We start from the raw sequence: 27,328 nt of genomic DNA, 5'->3' as shown, positions 1-27,328 counted from the left end.
CCCCTCTCTCTCCCTCTCCCTCTCTCTCTCTCTCTCTCTCTCTCTCTTTCCCACTTCTTCTCTCTCTCTTTCTCTCTCTCTCTCTCTCTCTCTCTCTCTCTCTCTCTCTCCCGCTCTGGAAAATTTCGTAACCAATTTCCAAAAAGATACCGATTCCCAAAAAGATCGGTAACGAAAAACTATACAGTTTATAACACTCCCCGGGAAATTCTACCCCTACTTTATATATAATTTTTTGCGATTCGGTCAATTAATTCCCGAAAAATTTGAAAAATTTCTGATACCGGCTTCCAAAAAAATCGGTAACGAAAAATTATACACTTTATAGCATTCCCCGGAAAATTCTACCCCCATTTCATATACAACTCTTTGAGATTCGGTCAATTAATTCCCGAAAATTAAAAAAAATTAGAAAAACCGGTTTCCAGAAAATCGATAACAAAAAACTATACACATTATGACACTCCCCGGGAAATTCTACTCCTGTTTCATATATATTTCTTTGAAATTCGGTCAATTATTTCCCGAAAAAATGAAAAAATGTCGAATACCGGTTCCCAAAAAGATCGGTAACGAAAAATTATACATTCTATAACACTCCCCGGAAAATTCTACCCCTACTTCATATACAATACTTTCAAAACCAGTCGAAAACTATAGATTTGCATAGCGGACAAACATACATACATTCATTTTTATATATATAGAGATGAATGTACCTGTGCCGCCTCCATAATTCCCAGGAGATGAATCCCTGCAGAGCAGGATTACTCTCATCCACCAGAGTACCACCTCGCGTGCGACAGAACGCCATAGCGTCCCTGAATGTCATCGGATTGCGATTGTAAAATATGTAGCACTTGCCGTTATAAGTTGCCGTTGACCCCGGTGGTTGGTCCCGAAATTGAGGACACCTCTCGATCGGCAAGGCCTGTATTCATATTGTACACAATCAATCACCATGATGGAAGATGAAGAAACGGATTTATTTCCGTTCTGGCGTAAGACCTAGTTGTTGCACAGCTGTTGGATCTACCTGATCGGTATAGACGAACGCCTCGCACAAGGACAACTCCGCCGGGACATTGTCGGACCCCGGGATCTCCAGATGCACGGAGACAAAAGCTCCGGGCATCGGCGGGTTGCAAGGCAAAAAGAGGGGTTGCCCTTCCTCCAGAGATCCGGTGAACTCGTTGCAAATGGGATTCGTTCCTAAGTCTGGTCGATTGTTACCAACTCGGACGACGATGGTGCCGGGGATCTCGCCTGGAAGCCATGCAAATTAAATGATTTTTTTGTTAAAACTCACAGGCAACTTTATTAAATGTAATATTTTTATTTCGAGTCTGTCTTACATATTACCGAAAAATATCATCGCAAATATCTCATTGCAAGATACGTCGACCCAAAGTTTTTTGCGTGCCGGGATAACGTAGTTTCACTAAAGGAAAACTCAGAAGATTATGGGCTTGAGCGATGACTGTAATTATCGAGTCCCCCTAAGAAACGCTCGTCTGCGCTCATGCATGTAATTAATGGCATACATTTATGATACGAGATGTTAGTTTAATCTGTGTCAATGTTATCGTAGCTTTGAGACAGTTAATTAAGTATCAATTAAAAAATTCCTTTTTAGATGAGACTTTCGAACGATATAAGAACAGTTCGTTGAACTTTCTGGTTCAAATATTTATACGGCATTAATAATTGAGAATTCAAATCCTGTTGAAATCTTTTTAAAAACGTAACAAATATTTTGCATTATTGATGTAATAGAAACACTTTTCTATTTCATTATCACGTACTCTTCAATTCTGCTGAGACATAAATTAGATACATAATCCAGTTTCAGACAAGTAATAATCATCGCGATAGGTTCGGAATCGGAACACAGTAGCGAAGTCGCGATTAATCAAACCTGCTTTTAATTTTCAATTAAACTTCTTTTTTTTTTACGTGTCCCAGTGAAAATCTATCTAACAAGATTACACAAAATCTTGGCCAATACTTTATTACAGTGTTAAATATTAAAGGAAATTTAAACCAATACCTTGAGTTAAATAACATTTTGTTATTTTAACTACCATGTGTGTCAAAATTTATTATTTTAACACAAAACGGTATTATTTTAATTCCATTGATTTAATTGAATTAACATTATTTTAGTTAAATTAACGACATATTAAGTAGGAGTGGCAACCTAGGAATGGTTAAAAATGACTCAAATTGAGTATAATTTGGCGCTACGAATTTAACAGTGCAAGACATATCTAAACCGATCGCAGCTACACTACGGATTTTTACACGGATTTAACGTATACATAAATCGAAAACATAGCTGGACATTTTCATTTGCGTTTAGTTTAAAGGGTAGAACGCGCGCCGATCACAAGCATCTGAACGGGTAAAATAATCATCTCGAGTGCTACATCTTCTGACCCAGATGGTATCCCGACTGTGACCGGCTATGGACAACCGCCCGCGTACGCTTCTCCGTAGAATTGTAAACCGTTGCAATTACATGCTTTCCACGTTCTGTCCCTGCAATGATGATCGTGGATTCGAACTCGCGCGACAGTCTACGATCTGGTAAAAGGATCGCGTTACAAGAGATACGTACACGCGGCACGTACGTACTTACGGTCGCGAGACTTTCGTCCTGTTGCACGTGTGCAAGCCGCTATTCTCGCCTGTAACGAGTGCGTAGACATGTAGCGCATGAGCGAGGAGCAACACGAGGTAAAGGAGAAACTCTGGTATCGGGAAAGGATCGGGGAGACACGCTCGTGCCTACCGCTAAGTGTCGTGCGTAAAAAGACTGCTGTCTGCCACTAATCATGCTTATTGTCAATAATTACAGTCATTAAAGATTAAACACACTCTATCTAACGTTGTTCATTACGTTTGTGTCAAATCGCGTTTCAACGAGTTCAACGCTGATTTTTTTTCTAAAATTTGACGGAATAATAATAATTAAGTAGAAAACTGTTTGACATTTGATATCAAGAAATTCAGAATTAAGTTTTAGTGCAATAAGGCTGTGCAAACTGCTTTGTTTATACATTGCGGAGAAAGCGTCCAAAACCCCTTTCTTCTTCGCAGAAAGATCATTATTTATGCTCCCTAATCTTCAATGAAAAAATTTATCACAAATTAACAAATGCGCCTGTAGTTAAATCTTGTGCTATTTATTGTCGGTTCTTCGGTCCATTATTATACGTCGCAATAATTAACAACGATGAAGAGGTGGTATATGAGCGTTAATAATGCAGTTTATTGACGAAATTGAACGAATCGATTCTTCCCCGCCGCTGAGGCGTAACGTGAAAGCTGCTCTTTCACGCAGAGAGGCCGAAGTAATTGTAATGCGCCGTCTGTTCAATTATGAGCTGGCGGTCGCGCGGGCTGGAGCCGGGTACGAGAATTATCGTCAGGTATCTCTTCGGTGCTGGGCCGTAACTAAACAGCTGCTTAAAACAGGCTGCATTATGCCGGCCATTGTTTCATCTCCACTTCGCACAACGATTCGACTCTATCCGCGAGCGTAAAAGCCGATTGTCAATTATCGCATTTGAATAATTCATCTTTCTCCGGCGCGGGCGTGCGGTTTACCTTTACCCGGCGAATTTTGCACGAAGTGCAACGCGCGGCGACACGGAAGTCGTTAACAATTCACTCCGCGAGATTGAGCGTCCGTTTCGCTCGCATGATTTCGAATTCACTTTTATCGCTTTCCGATACGTAATTAGGCGATCTCGCTAATCCGCCGGTAATGGATGGTTTGCTCGCGAAAAGATGGAAATACTTTTACTCGAGGAAGGAGCGTGCCGAGAGCGCCTTTTCCCTGGATAACGAAACGCTCTCGCTTTTTGCTCCCGTTTTACGCGTGTCCAAGCACCGACACTGCCATTATTATCACTTGTTTAACGGTGAAAGTTTCTCCTGTTTCGAGCGGATGGACTTTCGAACGCGAATTTTCCATCGCCGCGCGGAGTTTCCATTAGCGAAGAAGCGCTTAATAGAATCTGGATTCCGGAAACGCCTAACTTTATTGCTCGACAAAACTTTCCATGTGTTAACCAGATGCGACCGGATGCCGCGCGATCAGACCAGAATGAAAATTGCTTTCTTCCCGTGTTAGAGATTAAATAATTAATGATAAATTACATGCATTATATCACATATTCGTATATGTTGAGTCCTTAAAGGAAAAAAAAATGGCAAAGCGATGTATTTTAGTTCCGGTATTAAATATACGCAACCTAATTGGGAGCTGATTGATGATCGCGCGCGCGAGCTCGTGTTTCTCGTGCGCCGCTGAAAAATGCATGCGGCGTACCGCGGCAGACGTATTGCGATGGTTTTCTAACAATTGAAAGTGGAAAGACTCTCACTTTCATCGTAAAAGAGTTTCTAAACGATCTCGTATGCAAGCAGGGCCTTCGATCGGCTCGGAGAAAAGAGGAGGAAATGCGAATTTTACGGTGGGATTTTACGGATCGTTTGTACAATATAAAATGGATTTTCTGCGGCTCCGCGTGAACGCGAAACTCTCGATCCATTTGTTTCGCGTCGAAAGTATCATTGGCTACCCCTCCGGCGATCGATTGTTCACAATCGTGATTTCAGATCGACGAATGCTCGGTGAAGCGTCCGATCTCTTTCAGGATGGATCGAGATTCATCGCGGCCGGAGAACGTAAACAGCCTAATACAGTTTCAGAATTTTAACGTAACGATTGTAAAATCATATCTCGTTTTTGTCTGTGTGTATCATCTCTTTCGCGTTAATAGTATGCAAAACATATAGCAATAGAAAACAAAATAATAAGCTATAAGAATAAATATTTTTAATAAAATGCAATAAGTTTAACATTAGGTAGTTAAAATTTGTCAATTTGATTATGGAAAATTTTCCGATATTAGAATTCGAATACGTGGCAGTCCAGCATAATGTGCCAAAGAACTAATTATACATCTTTTTAACCAAAAGATAAATTTTAGAAAGGAGAAAAGCAACTGCCGACAGCGTTATTTGTATAATTAATATGATTTTTAGATAGAGATTTCTGAAGAACAAATTATTTAACATAACTCAATCTGAAATACCGATTTAAGCATAAGCGGGTAACGTTTGACGTTGAATTTGTTTCGCGACCGCGAATCCATCTCGCTGACGGGCATCGTTCCCGGTAATTATCTCGGTAATGCCTATTTATTGATAGAAAGTCGAGAAAACGCGCCATAGAAACGAAAGTGCCGGACGACGGACGGGATATTTACGGTATCACGGGGATTCTATCTCGACAACGTGAGCCTCGCATTAGAATTCATATCGAGAGACTTTATCGCCCACGCTTATCGGCAGCAACGCTCATTATAATACAGAACGGGGCGCTCCGCGCAAATTGCAACGCTCTTTACCGCTGCTTTTTTACCGATTTATTCCGTTGGGCCGACGCAACGTCATAACGAGCGTCGGATTCAATGCCCGCGAGATTGACGTCGCGAAGAAAATAGACGCCGCGATTTGACGCGCTCGTAAAGCCCCGGCACGAACGGCAAAGGTCCAATTACCGCCGCCATCGCGATCTTTCTTACGATCGTTTTGTCACTTTTTTCTTAGGCTTTACTTTAAGACTCTACGTCAGACCTTTTAACGCCGCGAATCGCCCCGCTGCGCTGGAAAGAAAACGGTCGACCGTTCGTCCGGAGCAATAATTTGAAACAGAGCGAATCGTCGCTCGAAGACCGCAGTGCAAATAACAATTTTCCGCGGCTCGCTCTCTTAATCATCGCTTTGACCACTACCACGTAATATTTCCGAATGTTAACACATCAGTCTTGTATTTAGCATTGGAGTTGTTACGTTATCATATTCAGAGAATATTCAAAGCATCTCAAGTTTTCCGTTTTTTTTTTGTATGAATTCTTCATCCAATCGTAGTTTGATCAGTTAATAGCTGAAATTTCGAATTTCGAACATACAATCGCCCAAAAGTCACGCTTCGACGTTTCAGTAGGTTTCTATCTCTACCTAACATTTTTATTTCCTTTTTTAAACACAATTTTAGATCGTCCAAAGTTACTTTTAATTTGCGAGATTGATATATCTTTATGGGATGCGCGACATGCTGGACGAGCTCGTTGAATGTTGAACGATGAGACGTAAGAAGTATCCGTCTGTGATTCGAAGGAGTTCATTTATTAAGCAAAACGGTAAATTCTCGCAAGCGGCGAAGCGCGAAGAAATATACGGTATTACTTACCGCAGCACGGCTTGCCGAAGTCCAGCCGCACCAGCTGCACCATGTACGGCTCCAACAGGTTCACGTACCACCACGGCTTGTGCTCGGGCCTCGTCAGGCTGCAGGTTTGCGACGTGTACCTCTGGCTGCTGCTTCCGTCGACCGCGCGTTGCGGAACTGCGCCTTCCGCGGTGCTGGACTGCATCGGCGCTTTGCCGCCCGCCACGTTCAGAACTGCGAAGGAGAATTCAATATACAAATTGATTGTCATGCTCGATAATCGGCTGCGAAATCGGAGGCCAATTTCCGCAGGTGCCGGAAGATAATTAGATCTGTGCAACGATACGTGCGGCGTAATTAAATCCAGTGAAGCTAATAGAGCATCTTGCATCCTTTGTGTCCCTAAGTATATAATAAAAACTGATCCTCCCTACTCTCCAATCGATTCCACAGCTACTCGTTACCTTCCTAATAGATACAAAGTGCTCGATTAAAGTCTCCGTTAACGAGCGCATTGTGACAGAAGACAGGCATGAGATTACATCGCGCTATAGCTAGAGATTACAACGCCGCGCCGTTCTAAAGTTGATTCATAAGTTAAGCGGGCGGCTACGTGATTATACTGATTATAAGACAAAGACGAGCGCGACAGATGATCGCGTCGGATTCATATATGCACGTGCACAACCGCGCTAACTCGTTCTTTCTTGTTTCTTTTTTTTTATGTTGAGCGCATACCACGGTGACGTGGCGATAATTCCCTGTGAGAAAATCGCTATACCTCATTGCCATATCCGTCCGATAAAAAGAAGGTCGACCGCCACCGCCGCATGGGTGAACAGCCGAACGGCACGCACAGATGGAGACCACGGTCATCCGTGGCCATATCGCCAAGTTTTGTGCAGCAAGTGCCGTACATTCGCGAACACGTTGGCGGCCTTGCGGTAGTTTTACTGTACCGTAACGTGAGAATTTTATCGGCGCCGATGCGATGCCGATGACGACGGCGGTGCGTGCCACTATAGCCCGCGATAAAAGCGTCGCCTCGGCCTTAATTGTGTCTAATCACAATCCAACTTAGCGATAGAATCGGTATCCTTTATTGTGCTGGGCTGACCAATCAGGCTGGTCTCCGTAATGTTCTTGCGTTTTGCAAGAGTATTACATAGCATAATGACATTTAGCTCATTTATACTCGTGAACGAGTTATAAACGAGCTAATCCGGTATCATTCTTTACTTGATAGTCACCGAGATCAATCAGGCGGGTCCCCGTAATGCTCTTGCATTTTGATTTTGCAAGATTATTACATAGTATAATGACATTTAGCTCATTTTGCGAACGAGTATAAATGAGCTAGCTAATCTGGTATCATTTTTACTCGATATAGTCACTTGCGATTAAGTCATGCTATTTTACGATCGAATTATGCCAATAATAATTATATCAATATATTTTATAGCCTCCTCTCACTCGTAAGAAAATAAAGTATTCCGCGCACAATATATAAAATAAATAAATAATAATCTAATCTAATTACCATTGCAAAATATTTCAATTGCTTGCGTTGAGAGTATACCTACATATTATCATGATCCGTAAACTGCTCGGTATAAACATTTCGTGGCGCCGTTTTGAGATATCGCGAGACGCGCGTTTCTCTGTACGCAATCTGTTACCACGGCCCCGAAGTAGCTCCTAGAATCCTTGCGTGGAACAATCGAGAGATGCACAGACAAGACGGTGAGCATATCGCAGAGAAGAGATACGCAAACAAAGGTCTGACTAAAAACCTGTGCGTATATGCATCAAGCGCATCTCCGAGATACTCCGATAAACACGTTGGGAAAGTGCGGTCAGGTTTATTCGTTAAGGCTAATCTTCGGGATTTAATTGTATTCTGCATTCTGTACAGAAGAAAGTACGGGATCCGTTGGAAAGCGTCAAGTTACGCAATCGATTCCAGATCAGGAATAATTGTTGGCATTAGTGTTAGGTCAGTATTAAAATCCAATGAAATCAATCCTTCAGCCACGTGAAAATGCTAGAAATCGTGGACAATCTACGGAGATGGACTGCGATTACATACTGTTCAAATTTATTACTTTCGTGATTGGCAAAAAATGAATGATGTTACGAATTAATTATTTTAAAAGCTGACTTACCCTTTTAACGTAAAATTTTCAATTAAAAGTAAGACGTATACATATGCTATATAGTTATGCGGCTAAATTATAATCTTTATCGAGACGCGGCGCGTGCGTTCGCGTCAGTCGTGTCTGCCGTACGTAATTATCCTAACGAAGCAATCGAGATTCTATTGGGTAGGCGTCAGTTCACCATATAAAACGATAATCGATGCATTCTCGACCTAAACCTACATACTGGCTAGCGCCCCCATGAAAGTCCACGTATGCCGCGCACGTTCCCACAAGATGTATAGGTATATACGTATGCACGCCATACCTCACATAATTTACAGTTATTTCTTATACACGCAACGCAAAAGGTTTTTGCCATGTTATATCGTTTCCGTCGATATCGCGTAACGAGGTACAGAAAGCAATCCGATTGTACGTCCTTCCGATCTAATAACTGTGATTATGTGCATTTTTATTCTAAGATTAAATCGCTTTTACGATTCTTATAACAAGACTAAATTATTCCAATATAAAATATTTATAATGTTTATAAATAAATAATTGCTTCAATAGAATATTTATAAAGTAACGTTTTAATCGAAAACTTTGTAGCGTGTTAAAAAGAAAATAATTAAAATTAAATCATTAAAAAATTAAAATATTATAAAGCGAGATATCAGATAAGAGATTAGTAATATAAAAAAAATGTTTATTTAATCTCAAAAACATTTTGTTGAAAGGAATAAAGCTTTATTCCTTTCAACAAAATATTTTTGAGATTAAATAAACATTTTTTTTTTAATATTACTAATCTTTTATCTGATATCTCGCTGTTAACTGATAGTTGCGTTATACAGATTTTATTGCACGAAATTACGCTATTTTATCTTTCTCTATACATAATATTGTAAAATATAAAAAATTATATTGAATATCATGTCCATGAAATCAATATATCTATTGCTTACATCATCCCTGGACTATTCCATTATTTTTCAATTGCAACGCTTCGATCATGTACAATTTCTCTAGTTTGATCGTTTGATCATTAAGGCAAGGTAATACTGCGCATACTAATCGCTCATGTATCCTTGTACGCCATATCGCCGTCATGATGAGAATACCGATGATGCGAAGAGATTCACGACGCAACAAAAGACAACGTTTGCCCCCCGTAAAACTGTTAAGTTCATCGAACCGTTTTTATTATAACGAGCGATAATAACAAGCGATATACCAACTTGTACCAGTTGAACTAATATTCGTGACGCGATCAGGAAGTTCTTTATTGAGTACTGAAAAAGAAAGTGCGATCTTACTTTCGAAAAATGCGAAGTATCTATACGTTCTTAAGATTGAAAAACAGGAAACATTTCATAGGCAAACGTCGATTTTATGTCTGTCTTAAAGTTTTACTGTGCCATTTGCCGGACGGTGAACACAGTCCTTCGTTTTTTACTATAGCGTATACCTCTTTAGCTTGAAACGTTTTCAAATATAATGCGCGTTAAACTCTATAGAACTCTTCATGAAGATGTTATTTCAATAAAATAATTAATTTTTCAGAACATTTTTGGGACAGAAATGATAGATAAAATGCTTAAAAGAATTCAAGACTTGAAAAGGGAGTTAGAGAAGTAAAACAGACTATTTCATGTAACCAGAATTAAACGTTGCCTCACTGAAATCGAAAAATAAACTTCTCAAATTCTAGAGAATGCTACAAAATACTACAAATATATTGAATAACATTAATGTATTAATATTAATATTTGTAGACCTTATAAACATCTTTTTTTTTGAATCTGGCAAATTTCCGAGTCCATGTCTGAAATTTAAAAGCCTTGATACTCAAAGCCTTTCGCATATCTCCCCCCTCATAATGTCATCAAGTCCGGAAGTCCGCAATCGCAAATGAATTCTTTACAAAAATAACGCGCACTTATGGTGGAAGGCGAACGGAAAGGTATACGTTCGAAAAGTCAAGTTCACGCACAGTTGCGCAAGTGGCAACCTGCTCTCGCGGTCGGCGGATCACGAGAAACTATTGCGACCGTCTTGGGTGGGCGGTCGAACAATTTTGTGCAAACACCGCTTGCGCGCACGCCTGACCCGCGATCGTCAAAATAATCACGAAGAAACGCCCGCGAATGTACGACGGTATTATTGCCCCGCGCAAGAAATACCATTACAACGTCATCAATCTGCACGGTATTTCCTTTTGCCTCGATAAATAGGTACGAAGATTACCGTAGGAATGCCAGAGTCTGCTCTACTGAACTACCGAACTCCACCTATCATTTAACATAGATATCTAACGGAAATTCTTGGATAATCTAACGTTCCACGTTCTCAAATTTATGGATAAACACGAAAACTATTTGTATGGGAATTGTTATAAATAAACTTTATCAATACAACATTTTAATAAAGTCACTTTTTGTCTAAAAAGGAAGATTTATATTAAGATGCGTACCTATACAAAATAAATATAACAAAATACATTGCGCGATATTCTTTTCCTCAGATTTTTGTCTGTTAATCAAGATATCCAAGGATATCTGTAACATATAAATTTTCGAGAGAATTATTGATTCTAGACACAAAAAAAAATGTATGTAACCGGTTAGAAGATGGCATCATTTAATTCGTATTAATTTTGCTATTTTTCTAAATGTTTAATCAGAAAACAAGACAGATGAAATTTTGATATAAACATGAAGTTAAAAAAGGAGAGAAATGTGTAATAGACAGATCAATGTCATAAACATATTTAAGTGTAAACATTTGCTGAGGGTAATTGGCAACATTATCGTTCAAGAATATAGAGTTGAACTAGAAATATTCAGGTTAAAAAGTCGTTAACGATTTTTATATGACCGTGACATTCGAAAATAATTTCAGGGGTAATGTTCCGCCTTTCCGATCAAGACAATTTCACTCATACCTGTCCCTTTTTTTTTCTAATCGATCGAGAATCGTGACCTAATAATCCTATTCCGATAATCTTGTTCCAGTAAGATCTGTCGTTTAGATATGTCTATAGGATGTCGCGTATTGACAAAAACTACGTTTGCATCGTCATCGTCGATGGCTGCAATAATCTCGATCGGCTGTTTTATCAGGTCGCCTATATCTAGCAATGCTTTTCTAGGCATGATTTATCTTTAACGACAATGTACATGTATCGATGTGTATAATTGAGAAAGGAAGACCTGTACAACCACCTCTCATACACGGTCGATTAAAATGTTGATTGTCGTTAGAGATTAATTACCAGAGATTAATTTGTATTAATTATCGTACTAGCGCATACTCTCTTTACGTGTTCTTCATTTACAAAGTAGAACGTCGATTTGATGTATGAGTTTCATTAGTTCAGTATGTTACAGAATCAATTATCGATATTCTGTACAGCACACGAAGTCATTATTGATGAATGAAAGTGTCAAAGCATCGTCAATGTTCTGATGAGATCTACTTGTGACCCGAGAAAACTACATATGAGATATTTGTAAAATAAATGAAAGAATAAGTGGTCCTGTTATTAATTATTAATCGTAATTTATATTGGTGCTCGTTATTAGGAGAGATTCGGCACCTGACAAACGCATTTCTTTTCTCATTCTTTCTCTTTCTGCGTTCTGCTTGGTTCACACGACGAAGAGACAGTCCTTGCAATCATCGGGGCGTGTCGACATCGTGTCCACGCGACCCACTTCCGCCCACAACACGGCGCCACTTCTCGTAAACCTGGACCAGTTCGGCCTGTCGTTGAATTCGCGGAGCGTGGCCGTGAGAGATCTCATCAGGAGCAGCGATTCTCTCCGAGAGTCATGCTCTTTCTCTTCGATAAATTTCGCGCGAGAACACGTGCAAGAATTGTAAAAGGCAGGACGACTTTATGCATTTCCGGAAGTGAGCGCACTTCATTCAGTCATTCAGGTAATTGCACAACTATCTAACGAAACAAAAAATAGGTCAGTTCGCGGTTTACTTTACTTTTTCTCTGCGATTCTAGATCTAGTTCTTTTGGAGGTGAAAGGACAGTTAAATTAAGGTTGAAGTTGAATCAACGTGCTGCGGGAGAATTAAAATTCAAAAGTTTTTCTTAGAAAACAGAGCGCAGATAATATTTCGTATAATAATTTATAGCATAGTAATAAACATAAAAATCTCTATTTCTTTTTCAGAACATTTTTTATTTAAATTTTTTTCGTTAATAGATTTATAATATTAAGTATTTGTAAGAATAGCTATTTATTTTGCATCATGCAACTGTTTTACAATCAATAGCCACTTGTTTTCAAATATCTTCATGAGAGTTTTCAAAATGTTTCCAATTTTAAAAGTGATTAAAACTTGTACTTGAATCTTGAATGAATATCTATGTGTGATTCATTGCTTTCAAAAAACATGTTCTTGCATGCTATATTAATTCTTTTCTCTTGTACAAAATGAAGACAATCGATACATTTGAAAAGAATTCCAGACAAAAAATATAAATGTTATCTACTTTTAGAAAGTACAGAAATATTCGTAATAATAGTTTTTTTGCTTTGATAGATATTACTTTACGATCTGTTAAATCTCAATACTCGATACGATAAGCATTTGGTTCGCTCTATGATTGGCGCATTCAGTTGAGAAGAAATAGAAGGAGAGAATCGGTCACCTCATTCCTGAGATGCTCGAACGTAAGGATAGAAAACGCATTCCGCGCGATAAGTAATTGCCTATAGCACATACGCGGAATATACGAAGCGCCCATTATCGGTCAGATATCTCTCGCTAAGAAGCGCAGGTATTAGTATACGCACGTGTATACGAAAGCACGTGAAATACTTCATAAACAACTTGCTAATGAGCGTAATAGCCGTCTTGGGCTCGATGGATTTCATAGATATCGTTAGAAAAAAAAATAAACATTCCATCCCGCGTAAAACCAAGTATTTCCTTTAACTTATTCGTCCAAAAATAAAATAACGATAAGTTTACGATCGGGATAAGCGATAGGCGATGTGGTAATGGAAGCGGCGTAACGAAAACATCGGGAGAAAGACACGGAGGTGGCTTCCGGGGCCATACGGAGAACGGGGTGAATTCGTTCGACCCGGTCCAAGGACAGCGAAGAGAGTCTGACAGGTCTCTGTCTGAGGAATGCGCGCGAGGTTGGGAAGGCCGCGGGCGCTCTTATAGGCAGTAACAGGTTCAGAGTTAACGGTGCACTGCCCCCACCGGGGGCACCTCTCGTGCCAGTCGTCGTCGTCGTCGTCGGACCTGCTCGGTCAAGGACACGTGGAACCGGGTCACTTGCCTCCCCGAAACAGCGTGGACGCACAAATACAAGCCGAGTGTCATCGGCCGTCCGCGTCGAATGTAATTTATAGAAAGGCGCGACTATTCCGTACGAAGATGTCCAATCCTATGCGAATATGTCCCAGACTTAAGTCATACTTTCCTTACGGATTCTCTGTCCAGCTTGGACTCGATTTCTCCTTCACGAAAACACTGAGGAACTAATAGAGGGATTGTAGTTTCCGAACTACTTATAGACGATTAAAAATGAACATCTATTTGGAGAAACCGAATTTCTTTCCTACTTATTTTCTGAATTCAATTTCTTTTACTTGAACAATGTGTTTAAATAAATTTTTAAGTCAAAAATTACTAAAAACTAAACATTTCCAAAAATATTCATTCAAAATTAGAATCTAGAAAGAGAGATGTCTGAGACATTTTGCATCGAGCTGACTAATGATATTTGCCGCGAGTCTTCAATTACGCTGTCGCATTATCATATTAAATCACATACATTATATTTGTAATTTATGAAACATACTCATCATTCCTATAGGACTTATTTTTTGCGGATATAAACGTTTCGATAAGACATATTACGCTTAACGATAAAATATCATACGTCATGATTGTATAATACTGTCGGCCAAAGGAAGTAAATTTGTATTTGAGATAATTACGAGTGAAAATATGGAAGATACTTACCGCAGAAGGGCACGCCTTCCGGTTCCCACGTGCCGCCGGGTTGACATTCCCTTCTCGCTGGTCCCAGAAGCTCGAATCCTCGCTCGCAGGAATACGTAGCTATGGTGCCCTCAGGAAACGCGGTATCCTTAATGAGGGCGTCCTCCTCGTCTACGATGTCGTCGATACCTCCGCCGGTGAAGCGCACGCTGCTATGTGCCGGTGCACCCGGGTAACCGCATCCGGCGCCGTTGGACCCTGCAACGCGATGCGTTTCTTATTATTTTAATGCGATTATCACCAGGTCCAGGTATTCCGCGAATAACGGCGCGCCTGCAGATAAAAAGATTTATTCATATTCATAGAAACATTTATTCACGTACTGATGTAAGTTTCGTAAAAAGATGCAACATAGATCTTAGAATCATAATGACATTAAAAATAGATAACGGCATTAGAAAAAGAGATAATAATAGAAAAAAAGAATTGTGTCACAGAGTCTACTCTACGTCTCTCCTCTGTATTTAAACTTAAGATATAACTTTCTTTCGTGAATTAAAATATAATGGATTCGAGGAAACTTTTTTCTCCTGCTAGCTGCATATACACGCACGTGAAAAATGTGTCTTACACATAATTAGACGTGTATCTAATTATATACAACTTTTTACTATATATAAATATTTAAATGCAATGAAATTGTCGTATTTTAATTAAATCTGATCATACTGTAATATTAATCGATTTTACGTTGTTATTCAAGTGCAGAGACCTAGTTTCTATAATGTACCGGGAGGTTTCACTTTTGTCCTCGTATGGCGACGATAGTTATCCAGAACGACGCGACGTGCTAATTAATGCAGTCGTTCTTGTTTTCCTTTCTACAACGCCAGCCCGTCGCGTGTTATCGATTCGCAATCACCGTTCTACGGAAGTTACGATGCACATAAATTAAGCAGTCGGATTTTACCGGATATATTTTCTGAAGAATGCAAAAGACGCGAGAAGATGCTGTTTCAATCACATATTTCTGTAATTGCACGTTTCTTCCTTTCGTAACAACCGCGGTGCACGGAAACGTTTTTCCTCGATGATCACGCCTAATCGCGCGCGCGTCTATTTCACGGCGCGAAATTGCGCCTCGAATGCCTCGGCGGCGCGCGCGAATTCTCGCGCCGAGAGCTGTTAGCTCCTCGCGCACAAAGGATATCCACTCTCGGCTATCTGGGCGATTCAATCTCTCATGACTAATTGCACGAGTAATGCAACGCGTTTTCTGGCCGGCCATCGGCGAGCGCATCGCGAGTGAGCCCCGCGCTTTTCAATCTCTTCGCCATATCGAAGACACGCAACCCCACATCATCACGCACCCGAGCCCATCAGCGGTGCCCGGCGCGATGCAAGGCGGGACGTTGCCTCATCGGGGATTGCCGCTGCCGTTTTCAAGCCGATGATTTCAATGGGCGGCGGAGTCTCGTCACCTTCCTGAGCAAAATGCTCGAATCACCGAGCGCCGACGATAGCCAACGTTTTATGCGTTACTCTCGCGCGAAACGAAAGGGTCTTATTTATGTAACCCGGTATCGCCCCTTGCGCAACGAAAAGTGAGCACAGGAAACTATAGTCGCCCTCCCCCGTCTTAAGTGTTTTACATTATTTCGCCTTTTCCTGCGACGGATGAAAAACATAGGTTCGGTCTAAATACACATCCGCTGTTAGCGGATTGCGAAAGGCGTTGCAAAGCGGGGTAAGTTTATGGCATCATAACATAACGCTGCAATACAGCAAAGCCGTTTGTCAAAAAGGAGCTAATTCGCAGGCATTAGTTGAACTCAAGATGTGTGAACAAAGATTAACATATAACGTTGCTTCTACCTCTAAAATTTAATTCGCGTAGAATCATTCTCCATTCTTAACGTTTTACAGTTCGGGAACTGTGCTGCTGTCTTAGGAATTTCTCCTCGGTAACAAGATCAGCCCAGAATTTCACGTATTTCGCAACGCCGCACGTCCACTTTCCGCCAATCTGGATTCCGACTGGATAACAACTACTGGATGAAAGCGAGGCATACCTCAACTTTGCGCCGGCAGATACAGAAACGCCCGGAGCCGCTCTTGATTACACTACCGCCCTTCCATCTCGTCACGTTTCACCGCTGGTACGCAGACAGAAATAAACGCAGAAATACTGCATACTACATACTCGGTCTCGGTGGCAACCCGCCATTATCGCTATCCTGTCATTTGCGTGCATACACACGGTTGCCAGCGAGTCCCGACCCGAGCAAAGTGCAACATATATCGAGCTGCTTGTTTTCTGCCCCGCGGTTTTCGCGAAAGGAAAAAAAAAGAGTGGAGGATGCGAGCGACGTAAAACGCCGGTGAGACGACGTAACGGAAGCGATAACGCAAGCGAGCGGCGGTCGCATCCTGCAACAGTCGCGCAATCGTCTAGGAAGTCATCGGCTATGCAGACGCGCGCTGCACTCCCCGGCGGTGTGTGCCAATCCGAAATGCGATGTCCGAGGGAAGTAAACTTCAACGACCTGACGAATTTCACTTGTCGCCGTTGCGCAACGGCCGTCGCAGTTCTTTGTTCTTTTGCCGGCGATAATCCGTCCTCCTCGTGTCGACAAGAATTTAACGCGCACGCACGAATACGCTATTCGCAATCACGCATTTGCGGATAAGCGAACCTTTCTTCACGAATTGTATGAAATACAATTGAGTAGGTTTTATTCTTCCTATACAAGAGATTCTTGCTAGAAATATTCGTGGATCATTTTTTCTTCACTGTTAAATATTAAAGAATAAAATTTAAACCAGTATACCTTGAGTTAAATAACATTTTGTTATTTTTAACCATCATGGTTGTAAAAATTTATTATTTTAACACAAAATGATATTTTAACTCCATTGGTTTAGTTAAATTAACATTGTTTTAGTTAAATAAACGACATATTGAGTAGTCAGCAGCAGTGGCAACTTAAAGTAAACTCGGGTAAGATGGCCAACCTATGTTCTTTCAATCTAGCTCGTCATGAAACATCGAATAAACATGTGTTGATCATCTTACCCGAGTTTACTCTATATGAATGGTTAAAAATGATTCAAATTGAATATATTTGACACTATGAATTTAACAGTGTTAATTTTGACAAGACTCAAGGTTTGCAAGGTAAAGAAAGCACATAGGTAATAAAATGTTTACAGCTCTATAGTGACTTTTAAAACAATCTTTTCCCTTTTCAGTTTCTTTCTCTTTTTTTTTTCAACATTGCCGATTTCACGCGTCAGTTCTCGACAAAGCGTAGTGTTAAGCGTAGTGTTGAACGGTTTTTGAACTTCGCACGTTGCGTAAGAACCGCGCACGGATCGCGTGCGAAACGTAAATCCCGAGCGTATCTCATCGGATGTACCTAGGCAGGTCTTGAAATCAGTGAAATCGCCTCGCATCTCGACTTGCATCGGTGCGTTGTTTGGTGGCAGTGTTGATGGATGCATCGAATGCAGCGAAATTATAGAAACCGCGGCGCAACGCACGCGCTTGGCAAAAGCGGACGTTGCGGCGTGAGAGCGAGGATCGTTGACTTTGTAAATATATAAAAAGATGTGCGGTTTACACGTATTATCGTTAAACACGAGGATATGTGGATTATTTGTGGGAAAGCTACAATTTTGACGTGTTACTCGGTTTACTGATGTCATGTTTTATAGAAATTGAAAGCCGCATAATTTTTTCGACTCGTAAAATTCACTTACGAGAAAAAAATACAAGTCAATTGTCGTAATTAAATATAGAAATCATTTTAGTGTATTTATCGCATTAGAATCCAAACTCGACACAATTATAACAATTTTTATTGTAAACTTAAGCTCTCTCTATTATATATCTATCAATGTACAGATGCAATATTATAATAATGTAATAGAAATGTTTTCTTAAGTCACGAAAATAATTGTAAAAGTTATCATTACTCATAAACGTTTAAAAATTCCCTTTAAAAAATCACATTTAAGAATTAAGATGTATAACATAATGGCTTTCGTTAAAAGATACTCACATAGCTCTCAAAGTAAGAAAAAAGCGCAAATCACTCGCCTAATGCGCGATAGGAGGAATCTTTGACGGGTTAATGCTTCAGACGTGCTCTCAGCGATTTAGGTAGGAAGGACATTCCATTCGAGGGTGTCGACTATGAGAGCGGTCGACTCGTAGTCAGCAGGTCTCGAGTTTGATCACGACTCTCATCGCCATTATACCTCGATTTTATCATAGGGTTATCAGAAAAGATAACGGGGAAACCAATCTTTATTGCATGTTTTCCAGGACATTATTTTAAACCTAAAACAAAAAGCCCCCTTAATCCCATGCCCAATGCCCTGGCAGCACTTTGTACGTGGTACCTATATAAACGTAATCATAAAACACACAGCTCTCTCTCTCTCTCTCTCTCTCTCTCTCTTTCTTTCTTTCTCTAAGATGATTGCCAAAATCTAAAGTGATCTCAGGGAGACCTGATATGGCACACTAAGAAGATACCTAATATGTAGCTATCAAAGAAAAGAACGTATGTCATTCGCGATAGAATAAATCTTTAAGCGCGTTAATGCTTCGGACATGTTCTTGACGATTTAGGGATGGCATTCCGTTCGAAACGAGCAACCAAACGGTGCTATCGCCAACAACGCACAATCGACGCCTCGTGGGTTGAGTGCGTAACGGTCCGCACTATTCAATTAACATATTTATCGTGCGTTCTTATAGTCGCGCGTGCGATGCGCCAACTAGGAATCGCAGAGCGGTCGACCAGCCGGCCAGTCGCGCAAAGAATGACCAAGAGGAAACGCAGCAGATGGAGTAACTACGAGCGAGCCCCGTTAATTTCATTATTATATCACTATCGCGTCAAACATCTATCCGACAAGCGCTACCGGAAAACACGATGAAGAAATGTGAATTAAAATATCTTTAGTGGTAATTCTTATAGTGAATTTTATCGATATATAACGGTTGAAGGAGATTATAAACGGAATTTCTGTCTCAAAAGTGGTTAATTTAAATCTTATTTTCGTTTTCTTAAGTTTTGTTATAAAGAACGCTTATATATATATATATAGAGACAATCATAATTCCATTAATAACTTATTATTAATGCACTAAATAATATATCCCATAAAAAACAAAAGTATTAAACGCACTCTTCTTGAAACAGTGTTTCTAAAGCCTCATAATCCAGATTTTTACAGCAATTCAAGATAAATTAAAGACTATGAGACAATGATATTATTTCTGATTACAGATGTAAATAGACAAAAGATATTACAATCCGATAAAAATTTAGCTTCGCGTTGTTATTACAATATATTTTTATGTCTACTATTTTCTATTGTGTGTGTGTCTCACAATACATTATAAATTTCTTACTTCGATACTAAATCCCCTGTTTCATTGTGTATAGTTTTCTTCGAGAAGGAGGAAGCCGATCGATAAAGATCGCGGCGATGTAAGGCACGCGCGAAGCAGGTGCTACATTATCCGCCTCGTGTTGCGATACGCGCGTTACATGTTCATATTTCTGTGGGGGAATGCAGGATGCATCACGTGCACGCGCCACGAAAAACAAAGATCGCAATAACCACCAGCGGATTTATAGCACCAAGGAAAATGCGTAACCAGTTTATGAGCGATCCATCCGCTTTAGTAGCAGTAATTAATTTTTTAACAAAAATCACGAACATAAATACTGTGCTAGTAAAGTGGCGAATATACTTTTTTAATTCTGAATCCAGTTATCTGTAATTATAATATTTAAATTTCGCAGTTTGATCTTTAAACAAAGGATCGTTCGCGTTTATAACGTTAAATGTATTCAATACGCATCTCGTGCGATCGAAATTTCGAGTACGTCTAATTTTGCTGTTGCTGAAAGCGAGAGATCGTAAAAAGTAATAACTGTGCTATATGATTCTGTTATTCTGAATCCAGTTATCTGTGATTATGACATTTAAATTTTGCAGTTTAATTTTTAAACAAAACATCGTTCGCGTTCATAATGTCAAATGTATAATTCAATTATATAAAATTCGCGCGCGAGTTGGAAATTACTTCTTTCAACATATTAACTGTAAATAAAAGTCTGAATTATAGATTAGACCGTTCGCGGAAACCGTTGGTCGTGTTATCGAAATAAACGTTGCGAACAGTAACCGTTCGTTATATCCGCCTAATGTAGGTTGCTAGCTAGCATCATCGTAATTGTTAAGCCGTAAACCGGAGCAGAAGCCGAGGTCTGGTTGATTTGAAAAGTACTTCATCCTACCGGCATTTATATACATGATCGCCAATGCACACACAGCCACCTATAGTCGCGAATTGCCGAGAAATCGATTAGAGACCGATCATCATCTTGCGAAGGAGAAAAATGAGTTACTAAGCTGCGAATTATTACGGACGAGATGTTGTTGGAATTGTAAGAATAAAAAGAAGTGGCCAAAAAAACCGTGAGGTCCAATAGAAATTATAATCACTGATTATGAAGTTCCGAACGTGTAATTACATTCTCCTCTTACGTCATTAGAATTCTCCTCTTACAAATATTTTTGAATGTTCGGATAAATTGCGTTTGAAGTACAATGGCAAGTAGCACGTGCCTTGAGTAAATGAGCCTATGTAGGACAGTAGAATGGAGACAACGCGTCAGAATCGCATGGAAAGGATAAAAGTTATTCCGGTGTAAATATCAGGTCACCGCCATTTCACCGTTATTCTTAAAACGAAGTGATTGTCGTACCCGCGTCTATCATCTTGCCTTACCACCGTGACAAATATATTTAGCAGATTACCAGTATTACTTTCAAATTTTGTTATTTACGCGTAAAACCCTGTATTTGATGACAATAAAGAACGATAGCTCGCGATTATAATCATTTCAAAGTACATGAGGTAGAAACACATTTTTAATGCTCATGTCATTATGGATCATATTTGAATCTAAATACCGTGTAAATACATAAATTACTGCATAAATTTGGGTAAATACCGTGTAAATTATTCTTTTGATGTAACTCTTAAAATAAAAATTCAATTATGTAAAAATTAAATAACATAGAATTAGATGCTAATTATTGATGACAAAAATCAGTTTTATGCCATTACGAATAATACTGTATGTTAAAATTTTTTATTAAGAATCTTTTCGAAATTATTTAGCTGTTGTGTTTTTTATATTTAATATTGTATATTTGTATTTAATAATTTTATGTCAACTTATACAATTACAAATTCAAGATGTCTCGTATTATAAGATACATAAAATTCATTATTGTGATTCGTGTAGTCCGTTTATATTTTTATATTTTTATTTAGTTTTATTTTTACTTTTACTTAACTTTTAATATTTTATTTAGTTATAATATATTACTTTATTTTTATATTTATTATATTTCACCTGTCATTATCCTAACTCTTTTTCCGCTATTATTATTGATTTACTTATTTTATGACTGATAAAAACTTTGTGTAGTTTGAAATATTCCAGTAATTTTCTTTATTAAGAGATAATAAATTATATTATATTTGATAAGGTAACATCCTTATCGCTCGTTTGGCCCATGACCTTTCCACAAAATTCATTATATTGAATTTAGATTGTCAAACCATATACGATTTGCATTTATATAATTATTAATTAATGATCACGGAGTTTCTCTTTCCGTGTAAATATATGACTCCATATAAATACTTTTCTTTTTACCGCGACTAAGTTTCATTTCTCACAGATTCTACCGACTTGCACTCATCGGCTTTTGTTCGTATGTAGTTCAGCACGTGATTTTCAATGTTCGGGGTTTCGCCCACGCCGCAAGAAAAGTAGATAATCAGGGCATAAGTAGGAGAGAAAAGGTACACGACGGACTCGCCTTCTTTTTCTTGCCAGCTCGCCGAGTACTCCCGTTACTTCACGGAATTGTGGGAAATTGGGTACTGAGCCGAGCTAATTAAACGCACCGGCCTTTTGTTTTCAAGGTGCGATACGTGTGAGCCATACATGCGCGAAGCTGCGATTAGTTCCATAATACGACGGAAGTGCATGCACTTGTCACGAGAACCGACAATTCTGTCGATAATTCTGAGAGCTCAAATGCTGATTATACTGTTTCTAATTGTAAGTGATATTTAGACGATGAACAATGGTTAAAAAGCGATAATAATTGAGATATTTCAATATAATACCTAATAGGAATATATTTAACACTTGTCAGCGCTGCTATCAATTGTTTTCAGCAGATCACACCGATAATTATAATTACTTTAATTAAAAAACGCTATATATTTTTTTATCATATATAATAATATGTTTATTTTATATATAATAATATTATTAACAATTTTTTTTAAGTTTCGGCAATAAAATACAATAAAAGTTAGATATAAAATAAATTACTCGTAACATTACATTAAAGCAAATTAGAATTTTCTAAAAAGCATCTGCTTTTTAAATCAAACTGCGTTTCTAAACTTGCGGGCAATTTCTAAGTCTAGCGCTGATGATATTATTTAGCAACTCGAATGCAGTTGGCAACATCGTTGATGTCATCGTTTATAACATCATCAGGTTTCTCGTGAATAAAACAGAGATGTATCACTGTTTAATAAATGCTGCGTATGCGGAAATCTATTCTGCCTAGGTATTAATTTAGATTTTGTTGGAACGAGAATATGAATATTAAGATGAACATCTGTCAACAATGAGCGATTGACTCGATAAAACAATGAGTAATGATATGAAACTAATGAAACCTGCTCGCGTCCTAGTTGACATCTGACACCGATCAATTTAACGATAACGACAGCATTGATCTTCTATAGTTTCAACAGGAAACGGCACGTACTCGAGAGGACAATAACTGGATATGACTCAACGGCAATTGGCAGGAGACAGCTGGTCGAGAACGTGCGGTTAGAGGAAGTGTTTGAGGAGCGTGCGGGAGAAAAAAAAAAGAGTTTGACGCGCACGGCGACACGTGGGAAATGCAAGTAACCACCACCTTACCGCGAGACAATCTCGGTCATTAACCTACGGAAGTGGTCTCATACGTGTTAACGTAAAATGTAAATCAAGAAACGACAAGAGGATCTTTTTTGTCTAATTTCGATTGCCCGTTTCGATTGCCCCGTTATAAGAGGACCACAGGAACTACGCACCGAAAGAAACAAGGACTTACGACATAATGGCAAACGTGCGAGCTATACTTCTTAGATCTAACGGATCTATTGCGGTCTGCAAATTTAAAGTTAATCTATTGTTATTATTATGACGACTATATCTTATTGTTAAGTTTATTTTAACGACTCGCGCCGGACAAAGAGTCAGTCTAATTCTCGTCACCGAGCCGCTAGCATCGAATGAATTGAATATATCTCACTAAATCTGAATTCGATAATTTGCTTGGCAATTCCGGACCTTCTCCTATTCTCATAACTTATAAGATCACACCATTGCCAAATCACAATCAATGAGAAATTATAAAAAATTACCACTGTCGAGCTTACTGCAAATCAAAACCGGTATGAAAGCACTTAACGTAATTTCCTGTTAAATTGCATGGAATAACATAAATTTCTGTTCTCTGAGTACGTCCTGCGAAATTACCACTTCGAGCTATTATAAAAATTCTTGTTTTCGCGGCAGCGTACCGCGAGTAAATGGGGTAAACGACTTTCCTCACGACTGCGTCCCGCGACCGAGTGATAATCGGGCTATACGAATCTTCGCGAACTTCTCACGTTATTTGCCGCGTTAAAACCGCTCCGTCGGCCACTTTCCACGCCGTAGAAAAAACGAGCGAGGATCGTGGAAAGTCGATTACCTGCGTGCGCGATAGAGATGAGAATGCGTGCTGCGTGAGTACGCCACGTCTCATTTGCGAGACGCGCGTTTAGGCGTGCAACGACGAACACGTGCCTCTTCAGAGCGAGCGTAGCGGCGTCTTGCAGCTAACACGACGTTGAAGAACTATCCCGCTTAACCGGACTACCGGAGATAGAAATTGAATCTACGAACGGACTATCGCTCAGGATAATCGTGAGACGGCGCAATCGGTATTAAGAGAATTTCTACGGAGTGATTAGTTTATTTCTAAAAACATTTTTAATCATCATCCAGTACTAATTAAATTGGAGCCACTTTACCGGTTACCAGTCGCGTTATCATTTAAATGATCCTTAATGCAGATCCAGTTTATCGTCACGGATGCTGATGCCGAGTGAAATTTTAGATCAGATAAAAAAGAATCGGTGTGTATCCTCTCACGAAAATACGTACAGACTATAATCCGCACGCATCACGTACATCAAGCGCTAATTAACGAGTAAGTTCTTCGCTTATTTTCAGATACTTCTCGTCAGCGGATTGCATATGTAAACGAGTGCTTTGGTAATCCGTTGTTAAGTTCAATAACGCGAGCGTGGGATGATCTTGACCCTGCATTGAATGGCACATGTGATATCTATTAGTCATTATGGAAAAATTATATCTATTACGCATATCTCTGAGAAATGCAATCATATATTATTACTTATTTAAGTACATTAAATTTGCATGTATTACGAATACTTTTTTTCACCGTCAATGCGAGTAAAATTATTATTTTAAAAAGTAAGTAGACTTTTCTAATTTGGAAAATCCGTTTCCTTTATTTTATGAAAACCCCAGCTAAAATATGCGACGTCATAATTTGCTCGTACATAACGCGAACAAAATTCGAAAGTTGGCACTAATATTTAGAAGATCGTATAATTAATTTATAACGTTCGATTAGTCGCCGTATATATAGGCGTGCTTGATTAGCGGTAGTTTCGTCCGGCGGTTCCGCAAAATAGAGTGTTCCAATGATACGTAAAGTAGAGGACTGTCGTTACGAACTGTAAGCATTGTCTCATAATCAGTCGACTCATTAAATATCTTGGCGTTTAGAAAGCGACAAGTGAATAGGGTGCAGTAATGATTATTATTGTAATCTCCCCAGTGCGTTAATGAGCCATTATATTTTCCACGGGAGATTAATCCATCTTTGCACGAAGCGCCTGTCCGCTATATTAAAGATTTCTAAAAAGATATCCAATTACGTTTTATGGAAAATTCATAACGAAGCGTTACACAAAAGTGCGATTAAGGCAATCATGAAAATGACCGATTTTATATCGAGTTTCATTTTATGCAATACAAGATATAAATCTTTTTTAATCATTTGTACATATAATAATAAAATATAAAGTTAATGATTCTTTTAAGGATCGTATGTAATTTCAGGAACAAGATAATCCTCCATTCATTGATTAAACAACCATTATCACTTAAAAGAATATTTAAAAAATATTTTGTTATATATTTTTATGTTAAAAGATGTTTTAAATTATTTATTTTTCTGTTAAGCTATTATTTTTAATTAGGAAATTAAAGATTAATATATTTGTGTTAATTTAAATCACATATATATATACTTTAATTATTATTATGTGTCGCATATGTATGTTTTATGTATGTATATTTTTAATAAAAATAATATTACCTGTGCAAAATCTATCTATTAAGAATTATCCATTTAGCTACACATTTTAGCTAAATTATGTATTGTCATATGTATTGTTGAAAGAATTCATGATTAGATTAAGATTATTTATTTATGAAATGACAGTTTATTGTTTAAATATAGGTACCTGAAATATATAGTTTCTGCATATTTTTATTTGAGTATCTTTGAAAACCTCTTTGTCTTTCTTTCCTCATTATCAGGAGAAATATTTTTGAGCATTATTCCAAATACTGATATAATTCATGATTAACACATGTCTATATCGATAACCGATTACCGAATGAACGTACAAAAGAATTTACGCACCTTTGGTGGCCAGAGTGATGAAAAGGAAGAAAATCGTTCTGCGTTCCATTTCGTTCACGAGCGCAAACCTCCGCGTGAACTCCGGCCTTGAACGTCCTCTCTCGTTCCGGAAAACTGTCGAGGAAGCTGTTCCGATTCGGAACAGTAATCAGTATGTCCGCAACGAGCGCACTCCGTTCGAGAAGTTCACCGAATGCACCTCAGAGGAAACGTCATTTCGGGGTGTGAAACCGACCCTCTTTTCTCTTTTCTTTCGTCGAGCACTGAACGCGCGATATTCGCCCGTTCGAATGGGGAAATCGAGTAAACGCGCGTGCGAACTTGTTTTTTCCCCCCCGGGTATTTTCGAACGGGGTTAATGTGGCAATGACAATGGTGCTCGTGCGTCCACTGGTAGAACTCGTGGACGGTGTCTCTCGTAGAGTTACAAGCTGTAACCGACGTCGAACGTTCTTGCCTGAGGACTGAGGCGCCTGTTCCCCGGCAGGAAGTCATCCAGGTATTCTGCTCCCCCACCTGCCGTTCCGTGCTACCACCACCTCAACAGGTAACGACCGCTGTGCCGGTTGCCATCAGGAACGAGGCTGGCCTGTGCGACTGACTGACTGTTCATCCCCCCCCTCCTACTTACGCGCCTCTCCTCCGGTATTCAGGCCAACCTGCGAGCCGACGCGTCACCGAGCAGCGAGAACACGATCCCTTAGGATGGTCAGATTTACTACGTCCTTTTTTTTATAAAGAAGAAATTTTCGTCGACCTTCCGATAAAAGGAGCCTGAAAGAATGCAACGTGTTGCAGCAGGTAAAACGTCTCGATAGTTACATAGGAAAAAAAGAAAAATAAACGCGCGCGTTTTTGTCTATATATTGTTACTGAATTTTTGATGTGACCAATGCTCGCATTCGATAAATTAAAAATCCTTTTTCAAGAAGCAATTGAATATGATATGATTGGTGTATAGATATCGGTATTAAATCAATTATATTTTTGACTATGTATTTGCAATCATGTTAATAAAAATGTTAATAAAGATTTTAAGAAAGTGCTAGTA

At 39.1% G+C, this 27,328-nt stretch overlaps 1 protein-coding gene across 1 annotated transcript in view; it reads right to left on the bottom strand.

Annotated features, from left to right (window-relative positions):
* The window catches only part of LOC112462472, a 37,012-nt gene extending 10,077 nt beyond the window's left edge, over positions 1 to 26,935 (bottom strand). The window contains exons 1-5 of the mRNA XM_025028271.1: positions 26,278 to 26,935; positions 14,395 to 14,631; positions 6,269 to 6,481; positions 1,037 to 1,266; positions 720 to 931 (exon numbers count right to left, since the gene is read on the bottom strand). Of these exons, the coding sequence (XP_024884039.1) occupies positions 720 to 931; positions 1,037 to 1,266; positions 6,269 to 6,481; positions 14,395 to 14,631; positions 26,278 to 26,326 (941 nt within the window). The 5' untranslated portion in view covers positions 26,327 to 26,935. The remainder of the gene's footprint in view (positions 1 to 719; positions 932 to 1,036; positions 1,267 to 6,268; positions 6,482 to 14,394; positions 14,632 to 26,277) is intronic.
* Positions 26,936 to 27,328: the final 393 nt, after the last annotated feature.

The sequence above is a fragment of the Temnothorax curvispinosus genome, unplaced genomic scaffold, assembly GCF_003070985.1.
Source record: "Temnothorax curvispinosus isolate PA1 unplaced genomic scaffold, ASM307098v1 QBEX01012454.1, whole genome shotgun sequence".
NCBI lineage: Eukaryota > Metazoa > Arthropoda > Insecta > Hymenoptera > Formicidae > Temnothorax > Temnothorax curvispinosus.
This window is presented reverse-complemented; position numbering and strand designations above follow the sequence as displayed.